The 23,797-nt window shown below is 47.0% G+C and overlaps 1 protein-coding gene across 2 annotated transcripts in view; it reads left to right on the forward strand.

Moving 5' to 3' along the window:
* Positions 1-22,669, forward strand: part of LOC137554876 (granzyme-like protein 1) — a 41,868-nt gene extending 19,199 nt beyond the window's left edge. Inside the window, exons 3-5 of one of the 2 annotated variants that reach the window (XM_068271530.1) lie at positions 1,413-1,548; positions 6,941-7,210; positions 22,362-22,669. In XM_068271530.1, coding sequence (XP_068127631.1) covers positions 1,413-1,548; positions 6,941-7,210; positions 22,362-22,517 — 562 coding nt within the window. In that variant the 3' untranslated portion in view covers positions 22,518-22,669. The remainder of the gene's footprint in view (positions 1-1,412; positions 1,549-6,940; positions 7,211-22,361) is intronic. The other variant, XM_068271531.1, reaches the window with a different exon arrangement.
* Positions 22,670-23,797: the final 1,128 nt, after the last annotated feature.

The raw sequence follows: 23,797 nt of genomic DNA on the forward strand, positions 1-23,797 counted from the left end.
GGTGTTAGACCCCTTGAAACATCTTTTCCATCACTTTTGTGGCCAGCATAATTAATTTTTTTTTTCAAAGTTCGCATCCCCATTGAAGTCTATTGCGGTTCGCGAACTTTAACGCGAACCGAACCTTTCGCGAAAGTTCGCGAACCCGGTTCGCGAACCGAAAATCGGAGGTTCGGCCCAACTCTAGTTACAAACCGTTTCATTGATAGCTGTAATTGTAATACGCTAGGAAAACATACTTATTGTATATTTATCTGTGTTACGTTCATCTATCTCGATCCTGCTATTTCCTGACTATCCTGTCCTGTCTTTGTGAGGCACGCCATCGCTGCAACGCATTGGCTGCCTCATTCCAGTCTGTCTTGTTGTGGACGCTTGCTGTCACTTAGTAGCGGCTAGCTAGCAAGCGTTAATTCTGTCTACCTGTCCTGATCTCCTCAGTTCTGGTTTATGCGCTCAGCGCTACCTTGCGCTGAGACGTTATCGCAAAAGTATTGTTTGTGGCTGTCGGATCTGCACCGGCTCTGTGCGCCACAATCTCCTTTTGGAGTCAGTCCTCCCCTCCACTATACTAGGGATAGCCTGTTTCCTTGTGCTAGTGTGTGTACCTCCTCCACGTCAGCTCATGCGTTGCATGCTGACTGTGGAGAATACACCACCAAGCCTTACAGGGCTCCTGTAGGCATGTGCCTACAGTGCCTTATGGTATATCCGGCCCTGGTCTAAAATGAATTCTAGGGAACCAATTATCTATTTGTTTTGGGGAGTGGGAGGAAATCATGATGCTTGTAGGAATTGCATGCAAACATGGGGAGAATACACAAACTCAGGGCTGTGCCTAGGATCCTCGAGGTGGTGGTGCTGAAAAGATCCCACTTCCCCCCCAGCTTCATAAGCAGAGCTAGTGACAGGATATCTTGTGGTCACAGTAGTGATAACAAAGCACCAGTCTCTTTTCCAGGTTAGAAGCATCAAAAAGTCCTTTCCTTGTTGGACCACTAATACAATGCAAAAAGGGCTATGAATGACCCTTAAGTCCTGTTGTACAGACCTTATACTTTTGGTGCCTGAAATTATTTTTTGTGATATTAGTATCGAGGGATATGATGTACATGATCAGGAGTGTGGAGAAAGATACTGTATTTTTTTTTTTCATTGCCAATCATCTTTTCTGTTTTGTGGCCCTACCTGTTATTATTATTTGTAGACATGAATAAAGAATTTGTTACTAAGTGCTTCTGTAATCCAGCATTAAGAAGGAGTCACTCCCAATGTACATGGTGTTGTGATGAATCTTTACCTTTGCTTGAACCAATAGGAGCAAGATTCCACAAGTTTTATACTGCAATGTATATCTAAAATACTATCAAATATAACACTAATGCTTTATTCTTGTGATTGTTCCTTTATAGAGAAATGACTGTGAGGCTGGGTGCTCATAATGTGGAGGAGAAAGAAATTTCCACACAGGAGATAAAAGTCTGTAAAATTTTCCCACATTTTAAGTACAAAGCAGGAATCGACAGTTCCGACATCATGATGCTAAAGGTATGTTGGTTGAATGGTAGCGTAGCACCATCACAACGTTTTGGTCCATTTAGAGAAATGACACGTGTGTGATTACAGAGGGAAAGTTGGATTTCTTAGCAAATCAGGTCTTGCTCAACAAACATTTTTGCGAGAAGGGCCCAGTGATTTGCTATGCTGTTGTAATTTTGCCGAGCGAGCACGAGCAAGAGTGAGGGGCAGTAATGGTGCTAAGTTTTAGTATGTGTCGGAAAGTGCGCAATGGGCATCAGCAGGTGCAAACAGGGGTGAGCCTGGGGTGCCTGGCACCTGGGTGCAAGATTTTCTCTGGCGCCTATGGGAGTGGTTAAATTTACCGTGCCCAACCACATAACCACACCCGTGTCCTGCCTAATCACACCCACACCTTCCACCTCTTTCCGCATGCATGTGATACCCCATTCCTACCCCTCTTCCATGGGCTTGCTCCTGGCTGGCTTTGGCTTCCTGCGAGTCTGCTAGTCTCTGGACTGACTCAGGCTGAGAGGCTCTGCGAGTGTGACGCAGTCACACACTGTATTTATGGCTGCCTGCGGCCACCCTACTCTCGCTCGCTGTTGTCGGCTCCTCCTCCCGCCAAGCCCAAGCGTGAGGTGGGCTGCCTGTATCTCTCCCGTTGCGCCGCGCAGCCTGCCAGTGTTGCCAACCTTTCACGTTATTTTTTTACTGACAAATACCTAAAAATTTACTGACAAAAGATTATTTTTACTGACAAAATTTCCCCACTAAATGCACATAAGAGACAGGTTTTCCCCATTTAAATGCACATAACAAGAGACCGCTTTTCACCAGCAAATGCACATAACAAGAGACCGCTTTTCACCAGCAAATGCACATAACAAGAGACCGCTTTTCACCAGCAAATGCACATAAGACAGCTTTTCACCAGCAAATGCACATAATAAGACAGCTTTTCACCAGCAAATGCACATAATAAGACAGCTTTTTTACCAGCAAATGCACATAATAAGACAGCTTTTCACCAGCAAATGCACATAATAAGACAGCTTTTCACCAGCAAATGCACATAATAAGAGAGATTTTCACCAGCAAATGCACATAATAAGAGAGATTTTCACCAGTAAATGCACATAATAAGAGATTTTCACCAGTAAATGCACATAATGACAAAAAGACAGTGTCCCCAGGATAGGTAGCCAGGGAGTATATGCGCCCAGGATAGGTAGCCAGGGGGTATATGCGCCCAGGATAGGTAGCCAGGGGGTATATGCGCCCAGGATAGGTAGCCAGGGGGTATATGCGCCCAGGATAGGTAGCAAGGGGGTATATGCGCCCAGGATAGGTAGCCAGGGGGTATATGCGCCCAGGATAGGTAGCCAGGGGGTATATGCGCCCAGGATAGGTAGCCAGGGGGTATATGCGCCCAGGATAGGTAGCCAGGGGGTATATGCGCCCAGGATAGGTAGCCAGGGGGTATGTGCGCCCAGGATAGGTAGCCAGGGGGTATGTGCGCCCAGGATAGGTAGCCAGGGGGTATGTGCGCCCAGGATAGGTAGCCAGGGGGTATATGCGACCAGGATTGGTAGCCAGGGGGTATATGCGACCAGGATAGGTAGCCAGGGGGTATATGCGACCAGGATTGGTAGCCAGGGGGTATATGCGCCCAGGATTGGTAGCCAGGGGGTATATGCGACCAGGATAGGTAGCCAGGGGGTATATGCAACCAGGATAGGTAGCCAGGGGGTATATGCGCCCAGGATTGGTAGCCAGCGGGTATATGCGACCAGGATAGGTAGCCAGGTGGTATCTGTGCCCAGGATAGGTAGTGAGTGACAGGAGCGCGCCCCGCCGCCGCTCCCTCCTCCGCTCCCTCCTCCGCTCCCCCCTCACCTTGCAGCAGCTTCAGTCAGACCTCAATCAGCGGGCGACCCGACCAGGAAAAGGGTGCCGGACGCGCCCGCTCTATATGCGGAAGTGATGTCACTTCCGCATATCAGTGCGGCGTGCTAGGTCCTAGCGCCCGCCCGCCTGATCGAGGTCTGACGCGGCGGCGCCGGCAGCTAGAGGGAGGGAGGGAGCTTGAAGCTTCGGCCACAGGGGGAGAGCGGCGGCCACAGGGGGAGAGCAGCGGCGGCCACAGGGGGAGAGCGGGGCCAGGGCGGCGCCTCTCAGAGGCAGGTGCCTGGGTGCCTTGCACCCGCCCAGGCTCGGCCCTGGGTGCAAATCAATTGCTCCTAGGATGCATGGCAAGGCCCAGCAGCCAATCACAAGAGATCTTACCACAGGCAGATACTGTATATGAGATAGGCTAGTCACTCCATCTTGCATTCTGTGTGTGTGAGTCGGTAGATCAGTGCCAGGGAGAGAATTGCATTATGGCAGGGAGAGATAAGAGCATATTGGTTTTTAGTAGCATAGTTCTGTGTCAGGCGCAGTGTTCCCCAACCCTGTCCTCAAGGCCCACCAACAGTGCAGAGTAGTTAATCAGCTCTGCTGAGACACTAATTACCTCACCTGTGATTGTGTGTGGTTTCCTGCAAAACATGTACTGTTGAGGACAGGGTTGGGGAACTAGGTGTTATGCTGGGGATACACGGCTCGCTGATGCTCCCAGCTGATAATTTCCGACAGGTCTGATGACCCGCCGGATCAATACCCCGCTCGATCCTCGCAGGCGGACAATAGCGGGGAGTCGAGCAGAAGATAAGGAAGCACCCACGGGGACGAGCGGGAATCGATCCGGACTGCGGCGGGGACGAGCGGGAGTCGATCCGGTGGCTAATCGAGCCGCCTGGTCGACCCATGTATGCCCAGCATTAGAGAATATATATAGGGCTTGATTCACAAAGCAGTGATAACTGTTATCATGCTGTGAAAAGTGCTTCGCGCGAAACCGGTTATGGCACGTAAAAATTTGCGTTTGCGCAACAACGCAAATTTTTCGTGCGTGAACGTTCCGCGTTCGTGCAATAAATTTGCATGATCGTGCCAACGCGAACGTTAATGCGTGAAAAGTTGCGTTATCGCGCAAATGCAAATTTTTGCGTTTAACCGTTTTCCACGCAAAAAGCGCTAAAAGGCACGCAAAGCACTTTTTCACAGCTGTGATAACAGTTATCACGGCTTTGTGAATCAAGCCCTTATGCTGGGAATACACGTTTCGTTTTTGCCTTCGTTTTAGCCTTCGATTCGTTTGGTAAACGAATCGAGTGTTGAAAACGTATGTGAAAATAGTCATAATCTCATTATAGTTTTGATTAATAGACCCCAAAAACGAACGACTAGTGATCGAACATGTTTGATATTATCTCTCTTTATCCATCTAATCGAGCCATTGGTAGGCTTGATGGCTGTTCAGATCGATTATATATTCGTTTATGCCGTCCGTCCCTGTACTACGTTTCGTTTCTATGCAGCCTTCGATCATTGGAAAAACAAAACCATCAGAATCGAAAAAAAAAACCGAAACCGTGGGTGGTGATATTAAAGGGGCACTATGGTTAAATTCTTCATTTTACATCCTTTAACATAAAGATTTGTATGTATACCAATGTTAATGATAAGTATTGTGGCTGATGGAAAGGATTTATTACACTGACAGTACACATATATAGCTAGGAGTCACGTCGGGTAGATTTACCTATCTGACGCCGATTCAGCATAAACCACTGTGTGATAGGAGGCACTGTAACTGCTCTCCATGTTGCCGTTATATCTCTCCCCCCCCCGGGTCCGCTCAGATAGGTTTATCCCAACTTATAACAGCCAACTCCCGACTCGAGCTCTTTGCAGGCTGCAGCAGCCGTACAGCGCAACACAGCGCTGTACGGCTCTATAGTTCCACGCTGCTCGCTAAGGACCCCTGATTTGAAGCTGGTTACCACAGCAACTGTGTGTTGCGCTGTACGGCTGCTGCAGCCTGCAAAGAGCTCGAGCCGGGAGTTGGTTGTTATAAGTTGGGATAAACCTATGTGAGCGGACCCGGGGGGGGGGGAGAGATATAACGGCAACATGGAGAGCAGTTACAGTGCCTCCTATCACACAGTGGTTTATGCTGAATCGGCGTCAGAAAGGTAAATCTACCCGACGTGACTCCTAGCTATATATGTGTACTGTCAGTGTAATAAATCCTTTCCATCAGCCACAATACTTATCATTAACATTGGTATACATACAAATCTTTATGTTAAAGGATGTAAAATGAAGAGTTTAACCATAGTGCCCCTTTAACCGTACGATCGATTATTTCGGGATCGAAAAGGACAGAAGGCACAATCGAAACGAAGGTTTAAACGAAGGCAAAAACGAAACGTGTATTCCCAGCATTAGACTGTGTGGGACAGTTCATCGTAAGATTTTGTGTATGCAGAAGTGCTTAGGCAGACAACTTTAGGGCCGGTTCACACTTGTTTTAAAAACGTATCCCTTGGATACGTTTTTAAAGCTCTGCAGAAATGCAGGTAGCCGATCCTATGTTTAAAATAGGACCCGCTTCCACTCATGCAGAAACATGGATCACACACGGATCCGTGTTGCATGGAAAGAAAACATCACAGAAAATCTGGATTTGACACGTTTTCCAGATTGGATGGGAAAACGTGTCCAATGCAAGCCTATGAGAATGGACACTGTCTGCTCTCACTAGGCTAGTCGCCGCATCTGCGTTGACCGTTTAGGCCACATCCCGTCGCAATCAAGTGCCCCGCCGTTCATCACCGCTGCTAGGTTTATTCTGAAAAGCCCGGAGGCATTTTTACTCTGGGCGACAAACTGTAATGGCTTTTAGCATTCCACACAGATGCACCCCACACCTTCCACTAACAGTTGAGCTGAAATTTACTGAAGTGCATTATCTCAAGTGTGTAACCAGATATTAACACGATTGATAATTTTTCTCTATGCTACATTTTCTGATCTGATCCATAATTTAAAGAGAACCTGAAATGTAAGCCAACTCAAGGAACCATACTTACCTGAGGCTTCCTCAAGCTGCCCCTCGAGGCCGCTCAGTCCCTTGCTGTCTCCCCGGGTGGCTCCTATCATCCGCCATACTGCCCGAAATCCTGTCCGAATCACACTTCCTCACACATGTTCAGGTGTGCTACCCCGTTGTGCTCCCGACCCTGAGAGTATTCTGCGCCTGTGCAATAGTACTGCACAAACGCACAACGCTCCCAGCCACAAGAATGTGACAGGGAGCACGCCTGGCCAGGCCACGCATACGCAACTCAGCCAGGCTTTCGGGCAGTATTGCGGGTGACAGGAGCCAACTGGGGAGACAGCAAAGGACTGAGAGGCCTCAAACCCTAGGTAACTATAGTACCTTAGATGGCTTTCATTTCAGATACTCTTTAATTATTCAGTAATGTAATTGACTCCACTTTTGTTTCCTGTTTGTATCCTCGTGTTAAAGCTCAAGAACAGAGTGGTTCCAAATCGCTTCGTATTGCCATTACCTATTGTCCGGAGCAAGAAGTACGAGATCCCAACCCCTGGAAGTTACTGCACTACTGCCGGCTGGGGTAAATTTAGAACTCGCAGCGACCAGTTGTCATCAAAATTACAGAAAGTTGATCTGAAACTGGTTTCCAGAGAAGAGTGCTCCAAGTTTTTTAATAACATCAATGTAAAAGAATTTATCTGTGCTGGAGACCCCATGGAGAAAGACAAGTACGCATCATTTGTGAGTATTTTGTTTGTTAACCTGATGAGAAATCTGTACTAAAAAAAAAAACGTCCCCTGGGGGGTACTTACCTCTGGAGGGGGAAGCCTCAAGGTCCCAATGAGGCTTCCCCATCCCTGTAGCTGCAGGCAATCCAGCACTGGCTCCCCCGAAGCATTCCGCAATCCTCGCTCAACAAGCCTGACAAGGCTTGATATATTTACCTTCCCTGGCTCCAGCGGGTGGCGCTGTTGCGGCTCTCAGCATTAAAATAGAATGAAATAGCTGATCTCTGTCGGGTCCGCTCTACTACGCTGGCACAGGAGACTTGTGCCTGCGCAGAAGAGTGGACCGACAGCGATCGACTATTTCCGCCTATCTCCGAGCGGAGAGCCGATACTGCGCCTGCGCTGGACCCGGGAAGGTAAATATTTACATCCCCGTTGTTCGGAGGGACACAGAGAGACCACCGTGGACACAGGAGGACGGGGGAAGCCTCGATAGGATCTGGAGGCTTCCCCCACCCGAGGTGAGTAACCCCCAGGAGAGATTTTTTTTTAGTTACAGGTTTTCTTTAAAGTCGAACTGAAGCGAGAGGGATATGGAGGCTGCCATATTTATTTCTTTTTAAACAATACCAGTTGCCTAGCTATCCTGCTGATCCTCTGCCTCAAATACTTTTAGCCATAGACCCTGAACATTTCTGTCAAATCTGACAAGATAAGCTGCATGCTTGTTTGCACAACTGCAGCCAAACAGACCAGCAGGGCTGCCAGGCAACTGGTATCATTTACAAGGGACTATATATATACTTCCTGCTTCAGGTTCTCTTTTAAGCAGCGCAAAAGACAAGTGCAACATTCCCATCCTTACCCCGTCCGTTGGAAGCCGCTCCATTGTGCGGTCGCTGTCTTCCCTCCTCTTCCTCATAGTAACAGTACATGTTGTTTAGCTGTAGCCCAGGGATGCATCTTTATGTGTTTGTGGCCAGAACTGTTGCCCTGGCATTGAGGCTTGGTTCACACATAAATCTGTACATATCCGGGCCAGTTCAGTCACGTCCTGTCAGTTCTGAATCAGTTTTCTATCAGTTTAACCTGACAGGATTGGAACTGTACACCTTTTATGTGTGAACACACCCATGGAAAACTGATACAAAACTGACAGGACAGGACTAGACTGGACTGGAAATGTATACCTTTTATTCGTGAAACAAGCCATAGAAAACTCGTACAAAACTGAAAGGACAGGACTGGACCAGAAATGTAAAGATTGATGTGTGAACTAAGCCATAGAAAACTTATACAAAACTGGATGCCTTTTCTGTGTGAACCCAATCTGAGTCCTCTATGGGTGACTGTTGTAGTGTATGTGTACACACCTTAAAAAAACCACTGAATGCAAGAAAAGGATAAAGCCCAATTCACACTGGCACAGATGGAAAACTGATTCCTGTAAAAACTAATGGAATCCATGGAACGGATCAGTTTTTAACCACTTGTCGACCCACACTCATACCGTGCGGCGGCAAAGTGGTAGCTGGAGGACCAGCGACGCAGATCTGCGTCGCCAGGTGCCTCCCTAATTAATCAGGAAAGGCCGCTCGTGCGAGCGCCCGTTTCCTGTCAGATCACGGAGCGGGTCTCCGTGAATAGCCTGCGAGCCGCTGATCGCGGCTCGCAGACTAAATGTAAACGTAGGAGACGAATGTCTCCTTTGTTTACATTGTACGGCGCTGCTGCGCAGCAGCGCCGTAAGGCAGATCGGCGATCCCCGGCCAATCAGCGGCCGGGGATCGCCGCCATGTGACAGGGGACAGCCTGTCACTGGCTGCACAGGACGGATAGCGTCCTGTGCAGCACCGATCACCGGGGGGAGCAGGTAGGAGAGGGAGGGGGGAATTTCGCCACGGAGGGGGGCTTTGAGGTGCCCCCCCCCCCCCGCAACATGCCTGCAGACCGGAGCGATCAGACTCCTTCTGCACATCATCCCCATAGGGGGGGGAAAAAGGGGGGCGATCTGATCGCTCTGCATGTAACATGATCTGTGCTGGGGGCTGCAGAGCCCACCCAGCACAGATCATAAAAAGTAGCGCTGGTCCTTAAGGGGGGGTAAAGGGTGGGTCCTCAAGTGGTTAAAGGCATCAGTTTTCCATCTCCGACGCTCCGTTCCAAAATCAGAATCAATCAGAATCAATTTATTTTCGCCAAGTAAGTTTGCACCTACAAGGAATTTGTCTTGGCAGTTGCTTAACAAACACAAACAAAAACAATACAAGGACAGACAGTGTGAATATTACAAGTTAAGGACATTATAAGTATAGTGGCAGTAAGCAATGTGAGAATTGTTCATGTTTAGTTCTGTGCTGATTACTTTCAGTCCTAGCAGCTCTAACGTGATTCAGCATTAAGTATGGCTACCGCTTGAGGAAAAAAACTGTTCCTGTGTCTAGAGGTTTTGGTAGCGATTGACCGGAATCTTACTCCTGAAGGCATGCGCTGGAAGGTGGAGTGAGCTGGGTGAGAGGGGTCAGAGGCAATTTTGGATGCTCTCTTTCTGCACCTGCTAGTGTAAAGATCCTGCAGGGAAGGTAAGCTACAGCCAATTATCCTTTCCGCTGATCGGATGATGCGCTGCAGCCTCCCCTTTTCTAATGCTGAGCAGGAGCTGAACCATACAGTCATGGATGATGTTATGGTGGATTCGATGATTGCAGTGTAGAACTGCACCATTAGATTTTGAGGTAGGCCAAACTTTTTCAGCTGCCGCAGATGGTACATTCTCTGTTGTGCTTTCTTGACAATAGTGGCGGTGTTGTTGTCCCATTTTAAGTCGTTTGAGATCGTGGACCCAAGAAACTTGAATGACTCTACTTGGGTTATTGTGGATCCATTTATGGTTAAGGGGAGGTGCTGGGGGGGAGATCTCCTAAAGTCTATTATCATCTCCATGGTTTTGAGAGCATTTAGTTCCAAGTTGTTGCTGCTGCACCAGGAGGAAAGCTGTCCCACCACATGCCTGTATGCAGACTCATCCCCGTTTTGAATGAGACCAACAACTGTTGTGTCGTCTGCAAACTTCAGAACCTTAACAGATGGATCTGTGGAGATGCAGTCATTGGTGTAAAGTGAGTACAGCAGTGGGGAAAGCACACAGCCCTGGGGTGCACCAGTACTGACTGTCAGAGAGCTTGATGTGAGTTTACCAAGTCTAACACGTTCTGTCGGTTAAGAAGTCGGTTATCCATTTGCAGAGGGATTCAGGTATGTGTAGCTGGGAGAGCTTGCTGTGCAGCAGTGATGGAATTATGGTATTAAATGCAGAGCTGAAATCTATAAATAAAATCCTGGTGTAGGTTCCTGGGATATCTAAATGCTGTAGTACATAATGCATACACATGTTCACGGCATCGTCTGCGGATCTGTTAGGCCTGTAGGCAAATTGCAAAGAGTCCAGCAGGGGATCTGTGATGGATTTCAGATAAGTCATTATCAGTTTTTCAAATGCTTTCATGACCAGTGATGTCAGGGCAACAGGCCTGTAATCATTTAAACATGTAGGTTTTTTTTTTTTTTTGAATTGGTACAATAGTTGCGCTTTTAAAACAGGCAGGAACAATTGAGAGTTCTAGAGATGCTTTGAATATGTCTGTAAATACAGGCGCTAATTGGTCGGCACAGAGATTCAAGCATTTCGCAGACACAGCGTCTGGTCCCATTGCTTTCCTGGTGTTTTGTTTTTTAAAGAGTCCATTTACATCTGATTGGCATATTGTTAGAGCATGCACATCTGGGGACAGGTCAATAGATTGTGTCTGGCCTCCTGTGTTGTGTAGTTGCTGAGGCACCGCAGGGGGTGGAGACGTTGGCTGGCAGGAAGAGTGTTCAGTTTGCCTGTGGCAGAGATGCAAATTGACTTGTTGTGTTTGGCTTTTGTTGGTAGTGTCAAACCTGCAATAAAATGTATTCAGTTCATCTGCAAGCTGCAGGTTATGTAGTGAGGGGGGAGGAGATTTCTTCCTGTAGCTGGTAATTTCATGTAGAGATTTCCATATTGTGGATGAGTCGGCGTTAGAAAAAATTTCCTCAAGTTTTTGAGAATAATCTTTTTTTGCGGCGGTAATGGCTCTCTGCAGTTTGTATTTCGCAGCTTTGTAGAGGACTTTATCGCCTGTACGATATGCCCTTTCTTTATCGAGGCGCAGCTTCCTAAGATGTGATGTGAACCAGGGTTTATCGTTATTGTACCTGGTGCACTTTTTTGTGGGGATGCAGGACTCTTCACAAAAGGTAATATATGATGTCACAGCGTCAGTGTATTCATTTAGGTCACTGGAGGATTCTTTAAATAAATTCCAGTCAGTTAAATCAAAGCAGCTCCGCAGTTTTTCTACAGCTTCACTCGTCCATTTCTTAACTGTGGTCACTACAGGTTTGGCAGTTTTTAGTCTTTGGATGTATGTTGGGATAAGCTGTATAACAGCATGATCAGAGTTCCCCAAAGCTGCCCTGCTGACAGAGTGATACGAGTCCTTAGTCGTAGTGTAACAGTGGTCAAGTGTCTTACCTTCTCTAGTTGCGCTTGTGACGTGTTGCCTGTATTTGGGGAGTTCTTTGGAAAGATTAGCACTGTTGAAATCCCCTAGTATGATAAAAAAAGAATCTGGGTACTCCCTTTCCATCTCAGTGATTTGATCTGCGAGTTCATGGAGTGCAGACTGCATACATGTTTGTGGAGGGATGTACACAGCAGCCAAAATAAATGAAGAAAACTCACGGGGTGAATAGTAGGGTCTGCAGTTTATGAAGAGTGTTTCCAGCCCAGCCGAGCATATCCTCTTAATAACTGTAACATCCGTGCACCACCTATCATTAATATAGAAACAGAGTCCTCCACCTTTGGTTTTGCCAGAAGTAAGTGGGTCCCGGTCAGATCTGTAGAGTGTAAATCCATTAATCGGCAGAGCGTTGTCTGGAATAAGCTCAGATAGCCAAGTTTCTGTGAAGCAAATAGCCGCAGAGAGATAAAAGTCCTTCTTTGTTCTGATCAGTAGTTGAAGCTCATCTAGTTTGTTGCATATGGACCTGACATTAGAGAGTATGATTCCAGGTAGTGGAGAGCGCAGTCCTCTGCGTCGAAAGCGAGTCTGGATCCCGGAGCGTTTCCCTCTTCTTCTAAGCCTCACTGCCTGGTTCAGCACTGTAGCTCCACTGGTCAGAATCCCCAGAAGATCAAGAGTAGATGAAATATCCAGGGGTAGATTATATTTAGCTAAGTTCCGAATGCTCAGTAGTTGTTCACTGGTGAAGGTTATCCGGGTTGGGTTGCACAAGGCAATGTTGAAAAACAAAAACACATAAAACAAACATAGAAAGACAGAGCAAGCTGCCGAGGCTGCCATCTCCAGGCGCCTCCTCTGATGTAAATTCCATTAGCGTGCGGGCAATGCAATGCATCCATCAATCTGAAAAAATGACTGCAGATCCAAACTTGTGGTCTGTCCAGCGGATCATACGGAACGGATCTGTTCGAACAGACCAATGTAAACGTATCCATAGGTTAACATTGGGTCCGTTAGCATCCATTCCATAACGATACACTAATGGTCTGTTTTCTTTGTGCCAGGGCCTAAGGCTGGATTCACACTTGTCTATTAATTTTCTGCATGTGTTTTTCTTGACAGTGCTGTGTACCTGTCAAACACATTCAAGTGTGGAGTAGCCCATTGGTTAACATTGGTTCTCAGTTTTCCAATGCAGAAACACACAGAAAAAAGGACAAGTGTGAATCCTACCTAACAAAAGCTGAAAAGTTCAAGATCTGTCTGAGTGGAAGCTGGAGAATATTAAAGCTAATGTAACCCTGTATTTAAAAAAAAGAGTCAGATACTCACCTAAGGAGAGGGAAGGCTCGGTCCTAATGAGCCATCCCTCTCCTCTCCCGGTGCTGCGCTGGCTCCTCCGTTCACATCCCCCACCGAGGGGACTAAGGAAGTGTTCAGGAGCCAAGTCCTCCTGATGACAGGCGGCGCACACGCAAGTCCGTCATAGTGGGCGCTCGCACTTGCGCAGTGTAGAGCGGCCCGTCTTCGGGAGCACTCGGGCTCCCGAAGCATTTCCGAAGCCTCCCTTCGGCCGGGAGACAGCGGTATTTGACCGAAACGGTCGAATATTGCTACAGGGGATCCAGGACAGCAGCGGGCACCGGGAGAGGAGAGGGAATGCTCTATTGGACCCAGAGCCTCCCTCTCCTTAGGTGAGTATCTGACTTTAAAAAAAAAAAAAAAAGTGGGTTCCCATTAGCTTTAAGGCCAGTTTTACATCTGTTGTCTGTGTTGCGATGAAGATGCGATGCTCCTGCCACATGCCACTGCAAAAAATGACAAACATATCACCCCGCGGCAAAGTGCATGGACAGTGTTATTTGCATAGTGCCGGCCCCTGCTCAGTGATGTACCCTCTGCTGGGCAGGAAGTAATAGGTGTACAAGTCTCCATAGCCTTCATTACTTGTGCGGCCCCTTGTGGCAAACGAGGGTAATGCAACGCAGACAACGCAGGTTTAAAGCGGATCCGTTACGAAAAAATTACTATAGCAAGGAACTTGTCTATATATCCTATCTAAAGTTTAGATGTTTTACACAGCAAAACTAGCTGAAAACAGCTTCAACGGTATATGATTTATTTCTTCCTGTGATACAATGACTGCAGCCATGTTTTTCTTGTCATCATCAACACAGGCAAATCTCCACCCCTCAGCCTGCGATAACTCCACTCCAATCTCCGCCCCCTTGCCTCTGGAATCACTGTATATACTATATAGGGAAGGAGTGTGTGTGTGTATATATATATATATATATATATATATATATATATATATATATATATATATACAGGGAGTGCAGAATTATTAGGCAAGTTGTATTTTTGAGGAATAATTTTATTATTGAACGACAACCATGTTCTCAATGAACCCAAAAAACTCATTAATATCAAAGCTGAATATTTTTGAATGTAGTTTTTAGTTTGTTTTTAGTTTTAGCTATTTTAAGGGGATATCTGTGTGTGCAGGTGACTATTACTGTGCATAATCATTAGGCAACTTAACAAAAAACAAATACCGTAGTATGGAATCCCCGGGGTCCTGCCGGTTCAAGCCACACACAGACTGACTAAGGTCTGAAGCCTTCACTGCGAAGTGTTAGCTAGAGCAGACAGTGAGCAAGTGTCAAAGCAGTGCTTAAGAAGCCCGGGTAAGCAGGAGAACACGCCCCCAAACCACTTGGCCAATCCGGATCCGAAGGTGGACCCATGCGTGTCAGCTGACCGGCTGTCAGCTGACACGCTTCCTGAGTGAATAGGAGGAGCGACGCTGACAGCGCGTGCGTCCACCCTCCTTCACTCTATGCGTAGGAAGCCCAGCCGGAGCGCCGCTGACGTCATCCCCAGCCATACGAGCAGACGACCCGGAAGCTGCAGCGTTGGTACGATCCGCAGACCTGACAGTCCGGTGAAATATGTCCTTTCTGGGAAAACACGTGAAGTTCTTTGTTTCAGTTCAGGAGCCAAAGTTCAGACAAGATGGCTGCTGCTCTTCCTCAAAGCAGCAGCAGGCTCACATGAAGATGGAATTCGGAGGAATAAATGAGGAGTCTGTAACGATCGGTGTAACACAGAGAGGGTCTGATTATTGGTGATCTGCAGTATCACCAAAAATACATATATATACCTGATTATTGATGATCTGCAGTATCGCCGATAATCAGACATATTACTAACCTCTGGACACCTGAGAGATATGAGTGTTTGGTGCAACAGTAATACTTTGAGAACAATATCAGGAGGACAGGTACAAAGGCAGTAAGGAATACTGCTAGAGAATGAGTACCTTTCAGCAGCCTGAGAATCTACCGCAGGGAGGGGTCAGACTGGGAGAGGAAAGGATCAGAGCGTGAGTGACACCAATAGGAGGATGTCACAGACTGATCTGTGAACTGTCTCTTAACTGAGGAGATAGTTCTCAAGGTCGGACAAGCCAGGTCGGCAACACACGGACATACAAAGTACAAAGACAGGAGGCTGATTCGGTAATCCTAAGGCAAGCAGGGTTTGGCAACAGAGTATCAGATATAGCGAAGTACCGGATCAGTGAACAGAAGAGTGGTCAGGAAAGCAGAAAGTCATAACAGATAATAAACAATGCCTAGTCTTGGGTGTGAGCTCCGTGATCATCAACACCCTGGAACTAGTCTGACATATAACAGAATGATAACACAAGTCCCTAGTCTTGGGTGTGAGGTCCTTGATCATCAACACCCTGGAACTAGTCTGAAGTATAACAGAGTGGTAACACAAGTCCCTAATCTTGGATGTGAGGTCCTTGATCATCAACACCCTGGAACTAGTCTTAAGTATAACAGAATGGTAACACAAGTCCCTAATCTTGGGTGTGAGGTCCTTGATCATCAACACCCTGGAACTAGTCTGAAGTATAACAGAATGGTAACACAAGTCCCTAATCTTGGGTGTGAGGTCCTTGCTCATCAACACCCTGGAACTAGTCTGAAGTATAACAGAATGGTAACACAGATTCTGACAATAAGGTCTGAGTGCTTCCACGTAGTGATCGCAACGGCAGACAACCAGCGAATGACCAGCACCCGGTATATATAGCCCAGCGCTCTCCAGCGCCTCCCCTAAGTGCTGGACCAATGGGAACTGGTTGAATCATCAGCTGACCGGCTTGGTCAGCTGACTCCCTTCTGGCTGTCATAAAAGTTCTGCCTCTCAGCGCGCGCGCGTCCTTCTGAACCTGTGTGGACTACCAGTCCCAGCCACACCAGACATGTATTGCGTACCATCCGCCGCGCTGGACGCAGAACCAGCCGCACCGCTATCAGGGCATATGGCGGTTTCTCCGCGTTCAGCCATACTGGCAGATGTAGGCCTACGCGTGCAAACCGCTGCGTTGGATGCGGAACCAGCCGCCTTGTTCTGAGCACACGCGGCGGCTTTTCCGCGTTTTCTCACAGAGTCCCTGGCAAACACTCTTGAATAATCCACAATTTTGGGTGAGGTCTCAGGGTAAGCCCAGGGGCTGGACAGGGTGCGGTTAACCTTCTGGGTGGGTTTCTGGTGCCAAATATGACAGTTTTCATATCTTGGCTTACGCTTCCTGCACACACATAACGGTCACAGATTCATATTCCTCAGAATATGACAGTTCATATGACATCAAACTTGGGTGCTTTCGCATGCCCGGTTATGTAGTAGTGGAATACCTCAGGTTCTGGGTATGTCAGTGGCCTCCATTTAATATTAATATATTCACCAGATCCGAACCAGCAGAATGAGATAACTTTCATACCTCTCATATGAACAGTATTCCTTACACAGGTTAAAAATTATATACAGCATTCATTTTCTCTCTGCTTTCGACGGAGTCGAGCAGTCTGGCCTCCTGTGGAGGTTATCCTGTCTCTTCAAAAGACAGTAACACTTGCCATTTGGGGCTTACTGCTGGAGAGCTTTCACACCTCGGTGTCACTGGCCCAGGAAGGGACATCTTTTGATCAAGTTAATTTAAACAAACATGCCTTCACTGGTCAACAAACGTACTTCATGAAAAGAGTTCCTCTAGCAGCTATGAAACCAGAGACTCCCAGGCTCACAGTCTGCTACCCCCTAGACATAAAATCTTGATCTGGCAGCGCAACGACAATCGGTGCAGGAACCCGATTGCGATTGCGTTTTCTTTTCGGCTCTTCTGTGACACGCGCTAATAGGCAACCCGCTGTCCTGTCATAGCGGTGCAGCAGGTCGCTTTGATATGCAGTCATAGTAGCGGCTGGCGGCAAGAGATTGAGACGATGCAGAGGAATCGGCTGCACGCCTGGATGCTAGTGCGCGCTGCCCATGGTCCCGACAGCGGCCTCCTGCCTAATGTTTACAAAGTGTATTATACAGGCTGCCTCCTGCCCTGGTGGTCCCAGTGTCCGAGGGACCACCAGGGCAGGCTGGAGCCACCCTAGTCTGCACCCAAGCACACTGATTTCTCCCCCCCCCCTGCCCCAGATCGCCCACAGCACCCCTCAGACCCCCCCCCTGCCCACCCCCCAGACCCCTGTTTGCACCCAATCACCCCCCTAATCACCCATCAATCACTCCCTGTCACTATCTGTCAACGCTAATTTTTTTTTTTATCTCCCCCCCTTCCCACTGCCCCCTCCTGATCACCCCCCACCCCTCAGATTCTCCCCAGACCCCCACCCCAGACCCCCCCCCCCCCGTGTACTGTATGCATCTATCCCCCCTGATCACCTGTCAATCACCCATCAATCACCCCCTGTCACTGCCACCCATCAATCAGCCCCTAACCTGCCCCTTGCGGGCAATCTGATCACCCACCCACACCAATAGATCGCCCGCAGATCCGACATCAGATCACCACCCAAACGCAGTGTTTACATCTATTCTCTCCTCTAAACACACACTAATTACCCATCAATCACCCATCAATCACCCCCTATCACCACCTGTCACTGTTACCCATCAGATCAGACCCTAATCTGCCCCTTGCGGGCACCCAATCACCCGCCTACACGCTCAGATTGCCCTCAGACCCCCCTTATCAATTCGCCAGTGCAATATTTACATCTGTTCTTCCCTGTAATAACCCACTGATCACCTGTCAATCACCCATCAATCACCCCCTGTCACTGCCACCCATCAATCACCCCCTGTCACTGCCACCCATCAATCAGCCCCTAACCTGCCCCTTGCGGGCAATCTGATCACCCACCCACACCAATAGATCGCCCGCAGATCCGACATCAGATCACCACCCAAACGCAGTGTTTACATCTATTCTCTCCTTTAAACACCCACTAATTACCCATCAATCACCCCCTATCACCACCTGTCACTGTTACCCATCAGATCAGACCCTAATCTGCCCCTTGCGGGCACCCAATCACCCGCCTACACGCTCAGATTGCCCTCAGACCCCCCCTCTTATCAATTCGCCAGGGCATTATTTACATCTGTCCTTTCCTGTAATAACCCACTGATCACCTGTCAATCACCCATCAATCTCCCCCTGTCACTGCCACCCATCAATCACCCCCTGTCACTGCCACCCATCAATCAGCCCCTAACCTGCCCCTTGCGGGTAATCTGATCACCCACCCACACCAATAGATCGCCCGCAGATCCGACATCAGATCACCACCCAAGCGCAGTGCTTACATCTATTCTCTCCTCTAAACACCCACTAATTACCCATCAATCACCCATCAATCACCCCCTATCACCACCTGTCACTGTTACCCATCAGATCAGACCCTAATCTGCCCCTTGCGGGCACCCAATCACCCGCCTACACGCTCAGATTGCCCTCAGACCCCCCCTTATCAATTCGCCAGTGCATTAGTTACATCTGTTCTTCCCTGTAATAACCCACTGATCACCTGTCAATCACCCATCAATCACCCCGTCACTGCCACCCATCAATCACCCCCTGGCACTGCCACCCATCAATCACCCCCTGTCACTGCCACCCATCAATCAGCCCCTAACCTGCCCCTTGCGGGCAATCTGATCACCCACCCACACCAATAGTTCGCCCGCAGATCCGACGTCAGATCACCTCCCAAGGGCAGTGTTTATATCTGTTCTCTACCCTAAACACCCACTAATTACCCATCAATCACCCCCTGTCACTGCTACCTATCAGATTAGACCCCTATCTGCCCCTAGGGCACTCAATCACCCGCCCAGACCCTCAGAATGCCCTCAGGCCCCAGCCCTGATCACCTCGCCAGTGCATTGCTTGCATCTATTCCCCCCTCTAATCACACCTTGAGACACCCATCAATCACCTCCTGTCACCCCCTAGCACACCTACCCATCAGATCAGGCCCTAATTTGCCCCGTGTGGGCTCCTGATCACTCGGCCAAACCCTCAGATCCCCCTCAGACCCCCTTCCGATCACCTCCCCAGTGCATTGATTGCATCTATTTTCCCCTCTAACCACCCCCTGAGACACCCATCAATCACCTCCTGTCACCCCCCTAGCACTCCTATCCATCAGATGAGGCCCAATACAACCTGTCATCTAAAAGGCCACCCTGCATATGACCGGTTCCACAAAATTCGCCCCCTCATAGACCACCTGTCATCAAAATTTGCAGATGCTTATACCCCTGAACAGTCATTTTGAGACATTTGGTTTCCAGACTACTCACGGTTTTGGGCCCGTAAAATGCCAGGGCGGTATAGGAACCCCAGAAACGGACCCCATTTTAGAAAAAAGACACCCCAATGTATTCTGTTAGGTGTATGACGAGTTCATAAAAGATTTTATTTTTTGTCAAAAGTTAGCGGAAATTGATTTTTGTTTTTTTTCACAAAGTGTCATTTTTCACTAACTTGTGACAAAAAATAAAATCTTCTATGAACTCGCCATACACCTAACGGAATACCTTGGGGTGTCTTCTTTCTAAAATGGGGTCACTTGTGGGGTTCCTATACTGCCCTGGCATTTTAGGGGCCCTAAACCGTGAGGAGTAGTCTAGAAAACAAATGCCTCAAAATGACCTGTGATTAGGACGTTGGGCCCCTTAGCGCACCTAGGCTGCAAAAAAGTGTCACACATGTGGTATCGCCGTACTCAGGAGAAGTAGTATAATGTGTTTTGGGGTGTATTTTTACACATACCCATGCTGGGTGGGAGAAATCTATCTGTAAATGGACAATTGTGTGTAAAAAAAATCAAACAATTGTCATTTACAGAGGTATTTCTCCCACCCAGCATGGGTATGTGTAAAAATACACCCCAAAACACATTGTACTACTTCTCCCGAGTACGGCGATACCACATATGTGGCACTTTTTTGCACCCTAACTGCGCTAAAGGGCCCAAAGTCCAATGAGTACCTTTAGGATTTCACAGGTCATTTTGAGAAATTTCGTTTCAAGACTACTCCTCACGGTTTAGGGCCCCTAAAATGCCAGGGCAGTATAGGAACCCCACAAATGACCCCATTTTATAAAGAAGACACCCCAAGGTAATCCGTTAGTAGTATGGCGAGTTCATAGAAGATTTTATTTTTTGTCACAAGTTAGCGGAAATTGATTTTAATTGTGTTTTTTCACAAAGTGTCATTTTCCGCTAACTTGTGACAAAAAATAAAATCTTCTATGAACTCACCATACTCCTAACGGAATACCTTGGGGTGTCTTCTTTCTAAAATGGGGTCATTAGTGGGGTTCCTATACTGCCCTGGCATTTTAGGGGCCCTAAACCGTGAGGAGTAGTCTTGAAACAAAAATGACCTGTGAAATCCTAAAGGTACTCATTGGACTTTGGGCCCTTTAGCGCAGTTAGGGTGCAAAAACGTGCCACACATGTGGTATCGCCGTACTCAGGAGAAGTAGTATAATGTGTTTTGGGGTGTATTTTTACACATACCCATGCTGAGTGGGAGAAAGATCTCTGTAAATGGACAATTGTGTGTAAAAAAAATTAACAAATTGTCATTTACAGAGATATTTCTCCCACCCAGCATGGGTATGTGTAAAAATACACCCCAAAACACATTATACTACTTCTCCTGAGTACGGCAATACCACATGTGTGGCACTTTTTTGCAGCCTAACTGCGCTAAGGGGTCCAAAGTCCAATGAACACCTTTAGGCTTTACAGGGGTGCTTACAATTTAGCAACCCCCAAAATGTCAGGACAGTAAACACACCCCACAAATGACCCCATTTTGGAAAGTAGACCCTTCAAGGTATTCAGAGAGGGGCATGGTGAGTCCGTGGCAGATTTCATTTTTTTTTTGTCGCAAGTTAGAAGAAATGGAAACTTTTTTTTTTTTTCACAAGCAGTTGGCTGATGGTGTAATGGTTAAGGGCTCTGCCTCTGACACAGGAGACAGGAGACCAGGGTTCGAATCTCGGCTCTGCCTGTTCAGTAAGCCAGCACTAATTCAGTAGGAGACCTTTGGCAAGTCTCTCTTACACTGCTACTGCCAATAGAGCGCGCCCTAGTGGCTGCTGCTCTGCTCTGGCGCTTTGAGTCTGCAAGGAGAAAAGCGCAATATAAATGTTATTTGTCTTGTCTTGTCTTTAGGCTTTACAGGGGTGCTTACAATTTAGCACCCCCCAAAATGTCAGGACAGTAAACACACCCCACAAATGACCCCATTTTGGAAAGTAGACCCTTCAAGGTATTCAGAGAGGGGCATGGTGAGTCCGTGGCAGATTTCATTTTTTTTTGTCGCAAGTTAGAAGAAATGGAAACTTTTTTTTTTTTTTCACAAAGTGTCATTTTCCGCTTACTTGTGACAAAAAATAATATCTTCTATGAACTCACTATGCGTCTCAGTGAATACTTTGGGATGTCTTCTTTCCAAAATGGGGTCATTTGGGGGGTATTTATACTATCCTGGAATTCTAGCCCCTCATGAAACATGACAGGGGGTCAGAAAAGTCATAGATGCTTGAAAATGGGAAAATTCACTTTTTGCACCATAGTTTGTAAACGCTATAACTTTTACCCAAACCAATAAATATACACTGAATGTTTTTTTTTTTTTTTATCAAAAACATGTTTGTCCACATTTTTCGCGCTGCATGTATACAGAAATTTTACTTTATTTGAAAAATGTCAGCACAGAAAGTTAAAAAAAATCTTTTTTTTGCCAAAATTCATGTCTTTTTTGATGAATATAATAAACAGTAAAAATCGCAGGAGCAATCAAATAGCACCAAAAGAAAGCTTTATTAGTGACAAGAAAAGGAGCCAAAATTCATTTAGGTGGTAGGTTGTATGAGCGAGCAATAAACCGTGAAAGCTGCAGTGGTCTGAATGGAAAAAAAGTGGCCGGTCCTTAAGGGGTAGAAAGCCCTAGGTCCTCAAGTGGTTAACCTGCATGTGTAAAAGGGGCCTAAAAAAACCCTTTTAATTTACCTGACACAGAAAAAAACTTCAAACCTACATGTTTAACTTTTAGACGCAAAATGGGGTCCTGGTTTTCCATGATAGTCCTATTCAGGATTAGGACTATAGATACAATTTTTTACTTCATCAGTTTATTTTTCCTTCAGGTCTGCTTTAAATACAGTATGTTCTTAATGTGCTATTAATCAGCGTATTCCTCTCCTGTAGGGCGACTCTGGCGGTCCTCTGTTCTGTGGCAAAAATTTTCAAGGCGTTTACCATGGGGCACGAAATGACAAACCACCCACTGGTTTGTACACAGACCTCTCTCCTTACATCAACTGGATCACAAAAAACATGCGGAAAATCAAGTGCAAAAAATAAATGATCGATATGTGTGTCCAAATGTTTAAGCTAGCATTAAAATAACATGTAAATAAAAATCAAACTGTTTAAGTTAGTCTGGGAGCTTTTAAGCTGGAAGAACATGCAACAGATGTAATAAGCAATACAGTGTAGCGCCTATCAATGTTAATGATCAGAATATTTTTCAAGAATGTAGAATAATGAAATAAAATATGCCTGTATTTCAAAAACTGAACGTTAATGTGCACTTTGCATTTCTAGCTCATGAATATTTGGAATGCTGACCTTGTGCTCCATTCTTCTGCCACATACTAGAGGCTGCAGGTCCACATGGGGTTACCATACATGGGGGTTGATTCACAAAAGAGTGCTAACTGACAGCACGGGCGTGCTATGCAGTTTGCATGCGAAGTGCCGCGCGCACACTTTTGCACATGCAAAGTTTTGTGCCTGCGTGGTAACTAACGTGCACGCACGATAATGCGCACTTTCACGCGCAAACGTTTGTGTTATCGCACGCAAACGTTAGTTATCGCGCGGGCGCAAAACTTTTGCGCGCATGGCCCTTTGCGTGCTATCAATTAGCACTCTTTTGTGAATCAACCCCATGATGTACAATAAAATGAAAGTGTTTTAATTCAGGGGTGTCAAACACAAATATACTATGGTCCGAAATTAAAAAATTAGAACCAAGTCGCATGCCTACAATGATGTCTAGTGGCCACCTTCCCTCCCTTATACAGTTCCCTGGTGTCTCATGGCCCCCTCCCTCTCTTATACAATTTACTGGTATCTAGTGCCCCCTCCCTCCCCTATACAGTTCCTGGGTGTCTAGTGATTCTTCCTCCCCTATACAGTTCCTTGGTGTTTAATGACCCTCCAATCCCTCGCCTACACAGTTCACTGGTATCTAGTGGCCCCTCCCTCCCCTATACAGTTCCTGGGTGTCTAGTGATTCTTCCTCCCCTATACAGTTCCCTGGTGTTTAATGACCCTCCAATCCCTCGCATATACAGTTCACTGGTATCTAGTGGCCCCTCCCTCCCCTATAAAGTCCCTGGGTGTCTAGTGATTCTTCCTCCCCTATACAGTTCCCTGGTGTTTAAAGGGATCCAAGCAGCTCCTGGCTTCAAATAGCTGCAAGGGCTGCCATTGTTCAGGAGCTCACTCCCTGCTATTTTAGCATTGCTATTGTCAAGGCTAGGTGTGAAATTCTTCAACTGTAACTGATGTTTTCTGTTTGAAGTACAATGGGGGTTTGTTTGTGGTCAATTAAATCTAATGAGGTGATTTCTTAT

This window comes from Hyperolius riggenbachi, chromosome 1 (assembly GCF_040937935.1).
Source record: "Hyperolius riggenbachi isolate aHypRig1 chromosome 1, aHypRig1.pri, whole genome shotgun sequence".
Lineage (NCBI taxonomy): Eukaryota > Metazoa > Chordata > Amphibia > Anura > Hyperoliidae > Hyperolius > Hyperolius riggenbachi.